At 46.0% G+C, this 16,728-nt stretch overlaps 1 protein-coding gene across 1 annotated transcript in view; it reads right to left on the bottom strand.

Annotated features, from left to right (window-relative positions):
* Window positions 1-15,783, bottom strand: part of LOC148162239 (synaptosomal-associated protein 47-like) — a 43,851-nt gene extending 28,068 nt beyond the window's left edge. Inside the window, exon 1 of the mRNA XM_088019893.1 lies at window positions 15,299-15,783. Within this exon, the coding sequence (XP_087876019.1) occupies window positions 15,299-15,783 (485 nt within the window). The remainder of the gene's footprint in view (window positions 1-15,298) is intronic.
* Between the last annotated feature and the right edge of the window lie 945 nt (window positions 15,784-16,728).

Genomic DNA, 16,728 nt, shown 5'->3' with positions numbered 1-16,728 from the left:
ATGTATTTGAAAACTTCTCAGAAAGGTTTATAATCAGTGATTTAAGCTTCTGTTGCGAAAAGTTATAAATTAAACCCAGAGTAGAAGAACGGAAAAGCAGAAATCAATGAAACTGAAAACAGAAAAAAGAAAATATTAACAAAGCCAAAAGTTGGTTCTTTGAAGTAATTTTTAAAAATTAAACCCAAAAGTTGGTTCTTTGAAGTAATTTTTAAAAACCTTACAAGACATGAACAAGAATAAAACAAAGAGGGGTGCCTGGGTGGTTCAGTCGGTTAAGCGTCTGCCTTTGGCTCAGGTCATGATCCCACGGTCCTGGGATCCCCCACATCATGCTCCCTGCTCTGTGGGGAGGCTGCTTCTCCTTCTCCCTCTCCTGCTCCCCCTGCTTGTGCCCTCTCGCTCTCTGTCAAATAAATAAATAAAATCTAAAAAAAAAAAAAAAAAAGAATAAAGCAAAGAAAATGCACATTACCAATATCAGGAATAAAAAGGGAGGCATCACCATAGATCCTTTTAGCCCTGGAAAGCCTTCTAGGGGATATCATACCCAACTTTACACCAATAAATGGGACAACTTATATGAAATAGACAAAATACTCAAAACACCCAACCTTCCAAAGCTGAAGCAAGAAGTAGTTTAAGAATATGAACACCCATAACAAAGTGGCAGCAAGAGAAATTTAGAAAAAAAATCACATTTACGAATGTACCAAAAATAATAAAATACCTTAGGGATAAATTTAACCAAGGAAATGAAAGACTTGTACTCTGAAAACTATCAGACCTTGATTAAAAACAAACAAACAAACAAACTAAAGATGACACAAGCAAATGGAAATACGTACTATGCTCACGGACTGGAATAATTAATACTGTGAAAATGTCTATAATTCCCAAAGCAATCAACCGATTTAACGCAATCCCTATCAAAATACCAAGAGCATTTTCCACAGAACTAGAAAAATACTAAAATTTGTATGGAACCACAAAAGACCTCAACTAGCCAAGGTGATCTTGAGAAAGAAGAACAAAGCTGGAGGTAGAGGTATCAGAATCACAGATTTCAGGATATACTACCAAATTGTAGTAATCATAACAGTACACAGTACTGACACAAAAGCAGACACACCGATCAAAGGAATACAAGAGAGAGTCCAGAAATACACCCACACTTACACTGTCAATTAATATATGACGAAGGAGGCAAGAATATACAACAGGGAAAGGACAGTCTCTTTAACAAATGGTGGTGTGAAAACTAGACAGCCACATGCAAAAGAATGAAATAGGACTCTTTCTTACACCATACACAAAAATTAGCTCAAAATGGATTAATGGATTAAATGTGAGACTTGAATCCATAAAACTCCTAAAAGAAAACATATACAGTAAAATCGCCTTGACATCCACCTTGGTAACATATTTATGGATATGTCTCTTTAGGCAATGGAAAGAAAAGTGAAAACAAACTGTTGGGACTACATCAAAATAAAAAGCTTCTGCACAGCAAAGGAAATCACTGACAAAACAGAAAGGCAATCTACTGAATGGGAAAAGTTATTGGCAAATGATACATGTGATAAGAGGTTAATATCCAAAATATATAAAGAACTTATACAATTCATCACCAAAACAAATGAACAATCCAATTAAAAAATGGGCAGAGGATCTGAATAGGCCTTTTCCCAAAGAACACATCCATGTGGCCAAAAGACACATGAAAAGATCTCAACATCACTCATCATCAGGGAAATACAAATGAAAACCACATTGAGATATCACCTCACACCGGTCTGAATGGCTAAAATTAACAACACAGGAGACAACAGGTGTTGGTGAGGATGCAGAGAAAGGTGAACCCTCTTGCACTGTTGATGGGAATGCAAACTGGTACAGCCACTCTGGAAAACAGTAAGGAGGTTCCTCAAAAATTAAAAACAGAATTACCATATGATCCAGTAATTCCACTACTGGGTATTTACCCAAAGAAAATAAAAACACTAGTGATAAAGATATCTACACCCCTATCTCTACTGCAGCATTATTTACAATATCCAAAATACGGAGGTAACCCAAGGGTCTCCCTAGATGGATAATGAAGATGTGACACACACACACACATACACACACACACACACACACACACACACACACACACACAGTGGAATATTACTCAGCCACAAAAAAAGAATGAAGTCTTGCCTTTTGCAAGCATGTGGATGGAGCTAGAGGGTATTAATGCTAAGTGAAATAAGACAGAGAAAGACAAACACTACATGACTTTACTTATACGTAGAACCTAAAAAACTAAACAAACGAACAAACAAAAAGCAGAAACAGACCCATAAATACAGAGAACTGATGGCTGCCAGAGGGGAGAGGGTTGGGGGAGGGGCAAAATGGATGAAGGGGAGTGGGTGATACAGGCTTCCAGTATGGAACAAATAAATCATGGAGAGAAAGGGTACAGCATAGGGAATATGGTCAATGGTATTGTAATACCAACACAGATGGAAGCTACACTTGTGGTGAGTATAACATTAATTTGTCAAATCACTATGTTGTACATCTGAAATTAACAGAGCATTGTGTATCAACTATACTTCAACTAAAAAAAGGGTGGCATGGATGTCCACCCTCAGTTGGCTATACTGTGGTGTGCTTTCCCCAACTGGAGCAGTGTCAGAAAAAGTACGTGAGGAGCCTCGACATCCACCCTTACCTGGCTGCAGTAGGACTGCTTCCCCTAAGTGGGATGGTGGTAGGGAAGGCCACATGAAGAGCCATCAGTAACAAGGGAAACCTTACTGGCTCAGTGGAGGGGGACGGTAACAAGACCCCCCCAATTCTCCCAGCTAGGGCACAGTTATGAGGAAGCTTGAAATCCCACCCCCAGCCGGCAGCAACAGGTGTCTGTTCCTATCCCAAGGCACAAACAAGGGCCACGTGGGGAATTGGGGCTCTCATCCTCACACAGCAGTAAGAGGAATCAGCTTCCCTTCTCCTTCCCTTCTTTCCCTCTTTCCTTTAAGAGAGAAAGAGAGAGAGTGGGGGAGGGAGAGAGAGAATCTCAAGCAGTCTCATCGCCCAGCATGGAGCCCAACGTGGGGCTTCATCGCACCACCCTGAGATCACGGCCTGCGCCGAATTAAGAGATGGTTAACCCACTGAGCCACCCAGGCGCCCCAAGAGGAAATAGTTTCTTACTCCTGGAGCACCATGTCGGGGAAAGCTCTGCTAAAACAGAAAAACAAGATTCAGAATCTTAATACCCAAAATGTCCAGGATACAATGAAGAATCGCCATGCCAAGAAGCAGGAAAATCTCTTCTTAAATAAAAAATAGAAGCAAATGCCAAAACCAGGATGAAACTGATGGAATTACTGGACAAGAATTCTAAAGCACCATCATATAAGTATTTCCACAAGCAATTATGGACATGCTGGAAATAAATTAAAAACCAGAAAGTCTTAGCAGAGAAACAGAAGACACAGTAAAGTATCCGGAAATTTTTGAACTTAGAAATACAATAACCGATAAAAAAATGGGTAGACGTAGACTTCAGCCTGAGATGACAGATAAAAGAATCTGTGAAATTAACGATCAAAGAACAGAAATTACCCAATCTGAACAACAGAGAGAAAATACTAAAAACAACAATGACAACAATCCCAAGGGTCCAAAACAAAAGACTGAACACTCATCACCACCACTCCAGCAGGAGAAGAGAAAGAGCGTGGGGCTGGAAAAGGACTCAAACAAATAATGGCCGAACATTTCCCAATTTAGGCAAAAAGACATAAATAAGCCCATAGAGTTAAAAAAAAAAAAACCTAATCAGACCCCCACAGCATAAAACCAAAGAAATTACCGTGAAGTTATGTTAAACAAAGAAAAGATCTTGACAGTGGCATGAGAGACCTCACCTACAGGAGAAAACCAATTTGAATGGCAGCGCACTTCTCGTCAGAAACCATGGAGCCAGAAAGAAGTGGCACAATGGTTTTCAGTGCTCAAAGAAAAGAACTGTCAGTTCAAAATTCCACAATGAGTGAAACTTTTCTTCAGGAATAAAGAAGAAATTGAGTTATTCTCGAAGGAAGTAAACCCACAAAGAAATTGCTGCCCTAAAAGAATGTCTTGAAGAAGTCGATGGATCAGAAAGGAACTGATAAGGGCAGGAATCCTAGAACATGAGGAAGGAGGGTAGAGAAACAGAAAGAGTACAAATATAGGGAAATAAAATGCACTTGCTTTTTTCTTTTGAGCTGGCTAAAATATGTATGGCACTTGAAGTAAAAATTACAAAATTGATGTGGTTCTCAAATAGGTAAATGAAGTTAAGATAATTAACTTACAGAGGATTATATGAATCTGGTAGGGTAAACAGACATAAAGACAGTGGTTAGGTTTCTACACACCGCTCAACTGGGTAAAATGTCAACACCAGGGGTGCCTGGGTGGCTCAGTCATTAAGCGGCTGCCTTTGGCTCAGGTCATGATCCCAGGGTCCTGGGATCAAGCCCCGTATCGGGCTCCCTGCTCTGTGGGAAGCCTGCTTTTCCCTCCCCCACTCCCCTGCTTGTGTTCCCTCTCTCGCTGTGTCTGTCAAATAAATAAATAAAATCTTAAAAAAAATGTCAACACCAGCACACTGTGACCAATTATGCATATACAACGTAATACCTAGAGTGTCCGATGAAGAATGTATGTAAGGACTTACATTCACAACAGTGTAGGTAAGTCACAATGGAATTATGAAGTAATATTCAGGTAACCCTACAGGAGGCAGGGGGGAAAAAAGAAATGAGCAACAGAGGTAACAAGTAACACAAAAATTAAAACAGCAGATTTAAGTGTTTTTACACCACACTAATAATTACATTGCTAGGATGGCAAAACTGCTCCAGGTTCAGTCCAATTTCTATCAAAATCCCAGCTGGCTCTTGTGCAGAAACCGGCCAGTTAATCCTGAAATTCATATAGAAATGCAAGGGACCCAGAATAGCCAACGATCTTGAAAAAGAAGAATAAAGTTGGTTGACTCCCACTACCTGAGTGCAAAGCTTACTACAAAGCTATGGAAATGAAGATGGTGTGGTACTGCCATAGGGTCCACACGTGGATCAATGATAGAACTCAGTACTCAGTCTAGAAACAAGCCTTTACATGTAGGGTCAGCTGGTCTCCAACAAGGACAACAAGACAATTCAACGGGGAAACAATGAATTGAAATATTGCTGAGACCACTGGATATCCACATAAAAAGAAAAGAAGTTGGGCCCATTTCTCATACCATGAACTGCAAGTGGATCACAGACCTAAAGAGAGAGGCTAAAAAAGAGTTAACCTCTGTGACCTTGGATTTGGCAATGACTCAGATATGACACCAAAGGCAAATGATGAAAGAAAAACAGATACACTTTAAATCTTTTAGGCCTGCATCCAGCCAGGTCTGGGCCACAGGCACGAGAGATGCAGTCAGGCCCTGGGATGCTGGTATCTGGAGGAGGAGTCGAGGGTGTGGCCACGAAGAGGGCCCGGGTGCACATGTGCCATAGTCCTCTCCCACGGTCAGACCACATGCTCCAGGGAGGGAAATCTGCTTGGCAGTGTCTGAAGAAGGGAAACTGCAAAGCTCTGGAAAGCTCATTTTTTGAATATAAAAGATCAATGTTGGATGCTGGATCAAGATCGGGAGGAAGAAAAGGACATTTGGTACTGTTATGTTGAAACCACAATGAAAATAACAAAGGATTTTCTCTGGTCCCTTAAAACAGAGAAGCCAAAACAGGACACAGATGTTTTGCTACATCTGTTGGGTTGGACGAGTTTTTCCCACCATGAACATGGGAGAAACTGGATGAGCTCTGTTTCTGAATATATATATACATATATATATATATATATACACATATTACATAAGTAAATGAATCTCTTCCTCTAAGTTATTTTGAGAAGAAAAAATTAACTGAACAGTTATGAGTTGGGAGCATCATAATGTGTTTTGAGAATTGTTCTAAAGTACAAAAGTGGGGCACCTGGATGGTTCAGTCCATAGAGCATGTGGCTCCTGATTCCTGGGGTCATGAGTTCAAGTCCTACATTTGGCACAGAGATTAGTGTAAAAAAAAATCTAAAGCACAAAAAGTGGAAAGATTGTTATTTTCAAACTTGACTCTTCAACCAAATGACACAATTTGCACATCCTTTGTGGATATTATGAAGGCCACTGATGGGACTTAAAATTGATAACATGCAGTCTGAGGAGAAAATGTCTATTGGGAAAGTTGAGGTAAAACTTTCTTTTACTCAATCTTTTTTTTAATATTTTATTTATTTATTTGACAGAGAGAGACACAGCGAGAGCAGGAACACAAGAAGGGGGAGTGGGAGAGGGAGAAGCAGGCTTCCCGCCAAGCAGGGAGCCCAATGCAGGGTTCAATCCCAGGACCCTGGGACCATGACCTGAGCCGAAGGCAAGTGCTTAACCAACTGAGCCACCCAGGCGCCCCTCAATCTGTCTTATTTAGGTCGAAAATAAATTGTGTTTGGTTCCTTGCAGAAAAAAAAATTCTCTGCTTCAAAAAATATCTTCAAGAAAGTAAAATGGGGGCACCTGGGTGGCACAGTTGATTAAGCGTCTAATTCTTGATTTTGGCTCTTGTTCATGATCTCAGGATTGTGGGACTGAGCCCCGTGCTCAGTGGGGAGTTTCCTTGAGATTCTCTCTCTCCCTCCCCACTCCATATCTAAAATAAACAAATAAATCTTAAAAAAAAAAGAAAAGGACAATCCACAGAAAGGGAGCAAATATTTTCAAATCATGTATCTGATAAAGGGATTTCTATCCAGAACTCTGTAAGAACTCTTATCAACTTCTATACAGAACTCTTATAAACTCCATAATAAAAACACAGCCACATAAAAAATGCTCAAAGAATCTGAAAACAAAATACACATATGGAAAAAAAAAGCATATGAAAAGATGCTCATTATCACTAGGAAAATGAAAGTCAACCACTCAGTGAGACACCATCTCACACCCACTAGGAGAGTTATAATGAAAAAGATAGATAACAAGTGTTGTGAGGTTGTAGAGAAACTGGAGCCCCTCATACATTACTGGTGGGGATGTAAAATGGTGCAGCCACTTTGGAAAACAATTGGTCAGTTTCTCAAAATGTTAAAGAGACCCAGCAACTTCCCTTCCAAGGGAAAGGAAAACAAACATCCAAAGCAGCACTATTCATAATAGCAACAAAGCAGAAACAAGAAAATGCCCGTCAAAACTGGTCGAGGGATAAACAAAATGTGATAGATCATACAACACAATATTAGCCAGAAATATAAAGCAATAGGGCGCCTGGCTGGCTCAGTCAGTAGAGCATGGGACTCTTGCTCTGAGGGTTGTGAGTTCAAGCCCCATGTTGGGCATGGAGCCTACTTAAAAAAAAAAAAAAAAAAAAGAACAAATAAGTAGTAACAAAGTAGTGATCTATCCTACAACCAGGATGAACCTCAAAAACATGATGCATATGTGACCTCTCTAGAAGAGACAAATCTACACAGAAAGAGTAGATCAGTGGTGACCTGGGCAGGGCAAGAACAGAGTGACTGCCAAAGGGCTTGAGGCAACTTCTGGGAGTGACGGAACTGTCCTAAAATTGGACTATAGTGATGTCTGCACAACTCTGTAAATCTACCAAAAATCATTGAATTGTTCACATACAATGAGTAAATTTTATGGTATGTAAATGAGAAGACTGTTTTAAAAAAATCTACAAAGGCACCTCAGAATAAAACATCAGAATATCTAGGATAGGGGGAAAACAGTAGCCACAATCCTACACAATTTAGCAATAACATACACTAGGAAGACAATGGAAAACATCCTCAAAGTCCTGAGCTACATAGGGCTCAACTGTGAAGAGCCAAACTGTCATTCAAGAGTGCCTTTTTCCAACACGTGAACACCAAGGCCACACTATTTACTCACAGATGCCAATGGAAATACAACCAAACTACTTACAACTAGATTCCAGCAAACTCCTGATATCAAAACCAGGTTGCCAATTTGTCTTCATTTCATTTAAAGAGAGATACGGAATTCCAGGAAGTAGGAAGCGTATAATCCAGATTTTTAGTATACACACACACACACACACACACACACACATTTGTTTTCTTCGAGTTCTATGGGGCCCTTTTGCTGCTTTCGATCGCAGAGAGGCTAGCATAGGGGTTTCAACCACCATGAACTGAAGCAGCTTTCCAGCTAGAGAATTCAAAGAGACAAGCCCTATTTCCTTTTCCCTTCATGGGAGCCAGATATCTAAGAATGGAGACACAAGGGAAGAGAAATTTCAATGAACACACACAACAAGAAAGACATGGTTCACAAAAATAGTTTGGAAAAGACTCAAAGCTCAACAACTCCCCCAGAAGGATAAACTTATAAAGATCCACACGGAGATACATCATAGTTAAAGTGTTGAAACCCAAAGACAAAAACAGAGTTTTGAAAGCAAGAAGAGACAAGCGACCTGCCACATTCAAGAGATTCACAGTAAGAAGCAGTCCAATGTAATCAATCACCAACCACCAAGTAGCTGGCTGAGGAGCCTAGACAACACAGCCATACTGGAGACTCAGTGTTGGTCTCCAGTTTGGGTGTGCAGCAGCGGCCGTGGCCAGGCTGGCCTTGGTGAGTTGAAGTCCATGTTGCTGAGACCCATCATGACTTCCATCTCTGTCACCGTGGTCACTTTGCTCATGGGCCTACTGGGCAACTGCAGGAGATGCTGGGGAAACAGGCTGGCTGGGATCCAGAGAAAAGGTCATCCTAGCCACTTGATTATCACAATCCTCCTCTGCTGAAGAGACTCTGGTGAGCGTTCACATGGGATACATCTTTGCCTTTTGTCCCACTCAGAGAAGTCTATCCATATACTTCTACCCCAGACCTCCCTGTCATGAAGTTTCCAATCATGTTTCTTCCATTCCCCAAACATCCGGCCAAACCACCGGCCACAGCCAATCAGTACGCAGTTGAGCCTCTAGCCGTTCCTCCTTCCAAGGAAACTGTTGAGCAGAGTACCACACAACGGTCACCAATCTCAGGGGCCTCCAAACACGTCTGCCCATAGCCATCTTGGAGTTACCACAGAACACAACATGGTCAAGCACTGGATGGAGCAATGCCTTATCCAGCTTTACTCACATGGAGAAGAGACGGAACAAAATCAGGTCCAATGTAGGCACTGGTACCTCAGAGACATCAGGTGCCCCTGGCAGCCGATGCAGGACAAACGGCTTATGTATATCCCTCTAACGCTTCAGCTCAAGGACCAACCCCCCACCCCCCAACTATGGAGTCTGAAATACAGAAGACTGGGGGTGTGCCTGAGAGCCACTCGCATGCATGCTTCTGTAGAACAAAAGAGCACTGGTTGAGCTTGTAACAGGGAAAGCCATTTCCCTACTAGGGGATAAGTCTGGCACAGGCTATGTGTTCCAGGCCTAAAACCCATTCTTATGAGGCTGAGAGTGTGTCAAAAGACTTTATGCACAAGACTGCCTTTCCAACACAACGAATTTTCAGGTGCATGGCTTGAAGTTCAGCCCACTGGGGGGATTTCTGAGTCATGCCTGCATACTGCACAAAACCATCTGTAAACCAGGCTCCACAATTTTCCTCCTCAGTCAACTGACTGTAGGGTGTTCCCCAGGTAGGGAATGTGCCCTCGGTGCAGGCTGGGAGAGAAAAGGTGGTATGGCAAGAGTGGGGGCCATGTAACCTAGCCTATGCTTTCAGGGCCTGCTAGAGCCTGATCTCCTGTAGCAGGGCTCTGTTCTGAAATCCTACACTGTGACTCCCTATAAAGGTCTGCAAAGGCTCCAAAGAACACCTTTGTCTACCGCAGATACTTGGAGCGCCACTGGATCTGCTGGATCATGTGGCCCAGGTGGCACCTGGACCTGCTACAGAGCCTTCTTATTCCGGACCCCACTCAAAACTAGCAACTTTTCAAGTCACTTGGTAACTGGCCAGAGTAGCACACCCAAATGAAGAGTATGTCGCTTCCAAAATGCTAAGGGGCTCACTAGGCGCCATGTCTCCTTTTAGTTTTGTTTTTTCTTTTGTAAATTTTATTTATTTGAGACAGAGAGAGAGAGCGTGCACAAGCATGTGTGTGAGTGGGGGGAAGAGGAGTGGGGGAGGGAGAGGGAAAGAATCTCAAGCAGACTTCCAACTGGGTATAGAGCATGATGTGGGGCTCAATCTCATGACCCTGAGATCATGACCTGAGCTGAAACCAAGAGTTGGACGCTTAACCGACTGAGCCACCCAGACACCCCAAGTGTGTCTTCCTTTTGGTTGTAGGAAGAGCCAGATGCAAAATCTATCCTTCACCATAAAGAAGATACTTCAGCAAGCCCCACTCCACTGGATCCCTAGAAATTTCAATGAGGATGAAAGTATCTAATTTGTCAGATTTCTTTCCCACCTCTGACAAGCAAACATCTTTCCAGTGCATCTAGAGTAGCTGCTACTTCTTACTTGAGCCAGTCCGCACGGTATCCCCCATGTAATGGGCCAGCATGCTATCCTGTGAAGGGAGAGACAGTCAAGGGCCCTGTGACATAAAGCATGACACAGGGCTGGAGAGCTGGTATACCCCTGAGGTGGGACGATACAATGCACTGCTGGTGGCTGAAAGCAAGCTGATCTGGTGGTCCTTCCTAAGAGCATTTGCCAGACAGACCACTGCAGAGCACGTTCCAGAGGATGTGTTCATTTGCTCAAGCATCGGGAACAGCAACTGCAATTAAGAGTACCACCTGGTAAGTTTAAGACACTCCATCTTTGTTCTGCACCGTCGAGTGAGTGAGCTGAGTGCAGATGATGCAGGCTCACTATCCATGCACCCTTCCAGTCCTTGATGGGGGCACTGATCTCAGAAATCCCTCCAAGAAGAGGTTACTATTCTAGGCAGTCCAGAGGCTGCCACTTCGCTTGGCCACCAGAACAGCCCTCACTACACAGGTCAGGGAACCAGTGTGTGATTCTGCCTGCTGCTGGATGATGTGCTCCAGGACTGGGATGGGTTCGGGGCCTACTGGGCCCACTGTGACACTACGAGGCAGACCTCAGTTAGAACTCCACTGATCCCTTGACCCCCAGAAGCCCTACTCTGACTGGTCTGCTGCCATCGGGTCAGTTCCAGCATCCAGGGGTCCCAAAAAGTCTGGTGGCTTCTGGCTCCCCAGTGCACGGCCACCCTGGTTAAATGCCACAAGTCCCGTGGGGGAAGGCTGGGAGAAAGAACAAGGTGTAAACTTTAATTAATTAATTAATAAAGCTTTTATTTATTTATTTGAGAGAGTGAGAAGGAGAGACCGTGAGAGAGTACAAGTGGGGAGGAGAGGGAGAAGCGGGCTCCCCACAGAGCAAGGAGCCTGATGTGGGGCTTGATCGCAGGACCCTGGGATCATGACCGAAGCCAAAGGCAGATGCTTAGCCAACTGAGCCACCCAGGGGCTCCCAAAGTGTAAACTTTTAGGAGCAAACTGGGGTCCTTCCAGCTTCCCCATCATTCAAGGGGTTTCGAACCTGCAAACTCGGTCTTCAAGTCTGGGAGCTGATTCAGGGGCCATGACTGCTTTTTAATTCAAGTTAGAGGCTTGCTCACTTGACCCGGCCAAAGTATGAACTGGGTCAACTGGGGCACCCGGGTGATCCTGGGGTCCTGGGATTGAGCCCCACATCGGGCTCCCTGTCCCTCTCCTTGCTCGTGTTCCCTCTCTTGCTATGTCTTTCTCTGTCAAGTAAATAAATAAAATCTTTAAAAAAAAAAGAACTGGGTCAACTGCCCATCTACTTCTCCTCCAGGAGCACAGGTCTCTCGGAGTCAGACTATTCTGATCACGGCTTTGGCTCTGCTGTCCATTATGGTGACCATCCCCACTTGTCTTCAGTGGCCAAGGGCCACTGCCTGGCCCCAGCCACCCCAGAATCTAGTTATCCCTGCCTCAGAACCTTCTGTGTGGAAAAACACAGAATTCCAGGGACCTCTGAAAACAGGCGTGAAGTTGGGCCTCAAACCCCAACAGACTGGAAGTTCATTTAAGGAGAACCCACCTGGTGCTGCTAGGCCCCACCTCCATCTGGTCACCACTGCAGGGGGCGTGGTGAGCTGCGAGCAGGAAATGGCAGCAGAGGCCTCCCCCAAGCCGGGAGGCACACCCCAGGCCCTTCCTGCAAGAGGCTTTCCAGAAAATCCTGAGAGATAAGAGGACAGTAACCCACAAAGTAACAACAGGCGGCTGCTATTCAAAAGAAACATTTGGAGATTAAAAAATAAATCTTAGAAATTAAAAATATCACAAAAATGGAAGGGTAGGAGGAAGATGAAACACAAGAAATAGTAGAACAAAAAGAAAAGGAGAAAAATGAGAACGCTATCAGAAGATCAATCCAGGACGGCCGATAACCAGACAACGGGAGTTCCAGAAGGAACACACATTAAAACTGAAAGGCAGAACCGCATCACATGCTCACCGAACACCTGTGCCAACGACCCCCAAGAGCCAGGAGACCCCCACGAGGAGCACCCGTTGGCGGCTCTGTGGGAGCCCACTGTGGAACTGCGGCACGTGTGGCCCAGTGCATGCCCCTCCAGCTTGGGCTTTTGCAGTTCAGTGCTCCCTGCATTTTTGCTACTTTACCCATTTAAAAACTCTTATAAATGTTGCTTTTGTACACATCTACTTTCAACTTGGTTTTGTGTTATTAACATTGCTTTGAGGTGGATCCAAGTCAGTCTGTGCAGATCTAACAGGAATCAGTGCCTTGAATCTGAGTTGGCAGTGATGTGGGAAACAAAGGCAGAAGGAAAGGTAGATAAAATTTTTTGTCCTTCTACCCTGCAGGCTACCGACTAATACTGCATTACTGTTAATGCCTGGCTACAAGGAAAACCCACCTTGGTTTGACAATAGCAAGGGCTCTGGTAACCAATGTCGTCCTTAGCAGATGAAGATCCTTTTGGAACCTCCCTTTACTCCCCACCCCACCCCAAAGTACAGCATCATTTGCTCCTCATACCCCCCCAGCAGCAGCTCTTTCTGCCCACGGGTCCTGTCCCCGTTTTAATAAAACCACCCTTTTGCACTGAAGACATCTCAAGAATTCTTCCTTGGCCGTCGGCTCTGGAGCTCACCTCTTTCCCAAAACTACATAGTAGTGACTAATTACTGCATCCCCTTGAAGATCGACTGACTACAGCTGCCTCAGTGAATGTGCCCATCCACACACGCTGGGCTTCGTCATGGGGTCTGTGCACCTTTGGCTTAGCTAGGTCTTGCCAGGGGCCGAGCCAGGTCCCATCAGTGACAGCGACACAAGACGTCTCGTCCCGACCCACACCCTGACCGTCAGTCGGTGTTGTCCCACATCTGTACTTGTTGGTTCAATTTACCTTTCTCTAATTACTGGGGTGCCAGTACCTCCCGTTCGTGGGCCGGGCTCATCTGCTTAAAAACAAGGCCGTGTGCCCTGGCCTCCCTGTGCCCCCTTCCCAGTGGCTGGGAAGAGTGCTGCCAACAGCTTCTGACGCAGCCACGGAGCCAACACGGGGCCCCAGGGCGTGACCCAGAGCAGAGCCTTCGACCTGCCCGGGACGCCGACCTTCCCCTGCACCTCTGTGTGGGGGAAATAGCCTCCCAGCCTCTGTAAGCCACAGGATCTGAGGATCTCCGTGACGGAAGCCGACCCTACACTCCAGTCAACGGTCCTGCCCATTTTTCTACCGAACTGCTTTTTCTCATTCTGGCATATGAGCTCTCTACCTAGCTGGGTATGAATCCCTGGGTAAGAATACAAGTAGATGCTACAAGCATCTTCTCTAGCCTCAGGTTCATCTTCTCACTTTTGTGTTTTTTTTTTGTTTTTTTTTTTTTTTTTAGATTTTATTTATTTGACAGAGAGAAACACAGCAAGAGAGGGAACACGACCAGGGGGAGCGGGAGAAGAAGAAGCAGGCTTCTCGCTGAGCAGGGAGCCCGATGTGGGACTCGATCCCAGGACCCTGGGATCACGACCCCAGCCAAAGGCAGATGCCCAACGACTGAGCCACCCAGGGGCCCCATCAGTTGGCCTTTTGTTAAAAGAACATTTCTAAATTGCCAGATTGTTCTCCAAAAGGATTAACCAACAGACATTCCCAAATAGCAGTGTGTGAAAGCGCTTATTCACTATCCTCCAGCTGGTACTGTGTATTCTTCCTTTAATTCTTTTTTTTTTAATTCTTATTAACCTGATCATCGAAACCTAGATTTTTATTATTTTAATGTTGACATAGCCCCCCAGTAGAGGGCTGGGGTCGGGCCTGCTCTGGGATGCCATGTGGCGACCCAAATTCCAGCTCACATCTGAGTCCTGGGGAGGATTCTCTGCATGCCACCAGCAGGTGAGGGGAAGACAGCACACAGATGGTGTGGGATGGGAGGCTTTCAGAGACCAGGCCTGGAAGTGACCTACATCACTCCTGACCACCACTCAGTCCCATGACCTCCCCCACCCCATGATAGCACGGAGGGCAAAAACTGCTCAGCTATGTTCCCAGAACCAAAACTCACAGAGGTCTGAGCACCTTCCACCTCAGTTACCACAGGCACCCCTCTTAAGGGTAAGATTTGGGGCCATTCCCTGCAGCACTAGGTCTTTCACCATGCAGGCACTTAGGAAAGAATATCCCAAGGTAGCCACAGGTGGTAACTGTAGACTGGGGTCACTTGGGGCCAAGGGTTCTCAGCACCAGCGGGCACGTGTCCCTGATGTGAGATAGCGTTGCCTACACTCAGGGCCCATCATGAGAGGCCACCACCTTGTCATGAGCTCTGAGGCAGCCCTCCCAGCGCTAAAATCCCTTTCACATTGCACACGGCTTAGAGTCAGGGCAGTGCTTGGCAAACTGGGGCCTTTGGGACCATCCGGGGGGTCTGTTTCTTCACAACAGCACCACGGCACTACTTGGTTTTTTGCCCTCGCTCTCCTGCATGTGTGGGGAGCGCCCGGAGGCCCCGGGACACAGGATAACCCGGGGTGGGCGGGGGGCAGGCTGCAGAAGCAGGTGGAAGGACCTGGCCATCTCTGACACGAGGTAGCCTTCCTTATTCACACAAGACTGGAGCTCTGCACCAGGCACAGAATGTGTCCCTCACCAACGCCCACCCGGCGTCACTGCGCACGGCAGGGGAGTGACCCTTGTGTCCGAAACGCCCCCTGTACCTGTCTGCCAAGTCCAGGTCAGATTCCATCTTGTCCAGGCCCTTGGTGATGCTGTCCAGCTGCTCGCCCTGATGGTGGAGGACTCGGGCTGGCTCTTCCAGGCGCTTCTGGGAACAGGCCATCAGACCAGTCAGCTGCTTCCCCTTGGTCACAGGGAGCGGTGCTTCCGATGGAGACAGCAGCAGCTCTCTCCAGAAATGCTCGATGATGCTGAAGACTGCATTCCGACTGGGCTGCAAGGAGCTGAACCAGTGCTTGAGGTGGTCCTTCTCCAGGACGGTGAGAGAACTGAAGACAAAGTGAGAAGCCTCCTTCTTGATCTCAATCACACTAGACAGGGGCAGGCTGACCAGGGCCTCCCCAGTTTTATCAGTTGCAGATCTCAGGGAGTGAGAAGTTAACGAAAGCTTTCCAGGAACCCATCGTTTCTCCGGTTCTAAGTAGTAGGAGCAAGGCCAGGAGTGCACACAGATCTCTCTGCTCATCTGGCTCCCGGGCTGGTCTGCCCCACGGCCACGGCCACTCTGCCTCTGGAGGAGAGGGACAGGTTAGCGGATGGGTGGGGCTAGCGCGTGTCAGCACACTTGGACCACAGACAGTAGGACCGCTCGGGGTGCTCAGTACACCGGGGACTCCCACCACCCAGGACTGGCAGGATGGAGGCCCACCCCACCCGAACCAGGGTCCACGGCTCGATGCGACTGCCACCCCAGGATCCTTCACAAGAACACCACTTCTGCTGTGACAGCCCCACCAATACACAGTCCTCTCATGTTCCTACACTAACACTCTCCTCTCGAAATCTTCATCATAAAGGAAGTAATCCTACAGGCAGACCTTTCCCTTCTTGCATGGCCCACAAATTCATCAAATTCTACGTAATTATCTAGCTCCGCGTACGTATCTGTACGTACGGTTTCACACGGCTGTAAGTAGTGAAGGTACACTGTTCACATCTATGGTTTTGCATTTGCTAACAACGTTTGGGAAGTCAGGCATGATGGATGTGAGGCAATCCTGACAGAACACCACGTGCGCCCTTCTCACTGACCAGATAAGCCCACAAAGCCAGGAAAGGAGGAGAACCTCGTGCAAGGTCAAACCACAGGTATGTGACGAGGACTTGGCTACAATTAGACTTGGGAATGCCTCGTGCACCTCCCATGTGTGCAGAGGTCCAGCTGGGGCCTGTTGTCCACAATGCCCCCCCCCCCGGGCCACGCCATGCGCACACACGGTTACGGCATAACCTCGTTTGTAAACACGGGAGAACAAATCACTGCTATTATCTCTTACAATACTGAGAAATGTGGGAGTCTCTGAATCCTGGCCATGGCTTCGAGGCCTACAGGCCATGTGGGGTGGCAGGCACCGAGGTGCCAACACTGACATCGTCCCTGGCTCCTGAAGCTCAGCGTCCACAGAAACCC

Source organism: Eumetopias jubatus, unplaced genomic scaffold (assembly GCF_037043125.1).
Source record: "Eumetopias jubatus isolate StellerSeaLion01/CBP00866 unplaced genomic scaffold, mEumJub1_p1.0 scaffold_17, whole genome shotgun sequence".
NCBI classification, from domain to species: Eukaryota; Metazoa; Chordata; class Mammalia; order Carnivora; family Otariidae; genus Eumetopias; species Eumetopias jubatus.
Note: the sequence above shows the minus strand (reverse complement) of the source record. Positions and strands in the feature narration are given on the sequence as shown.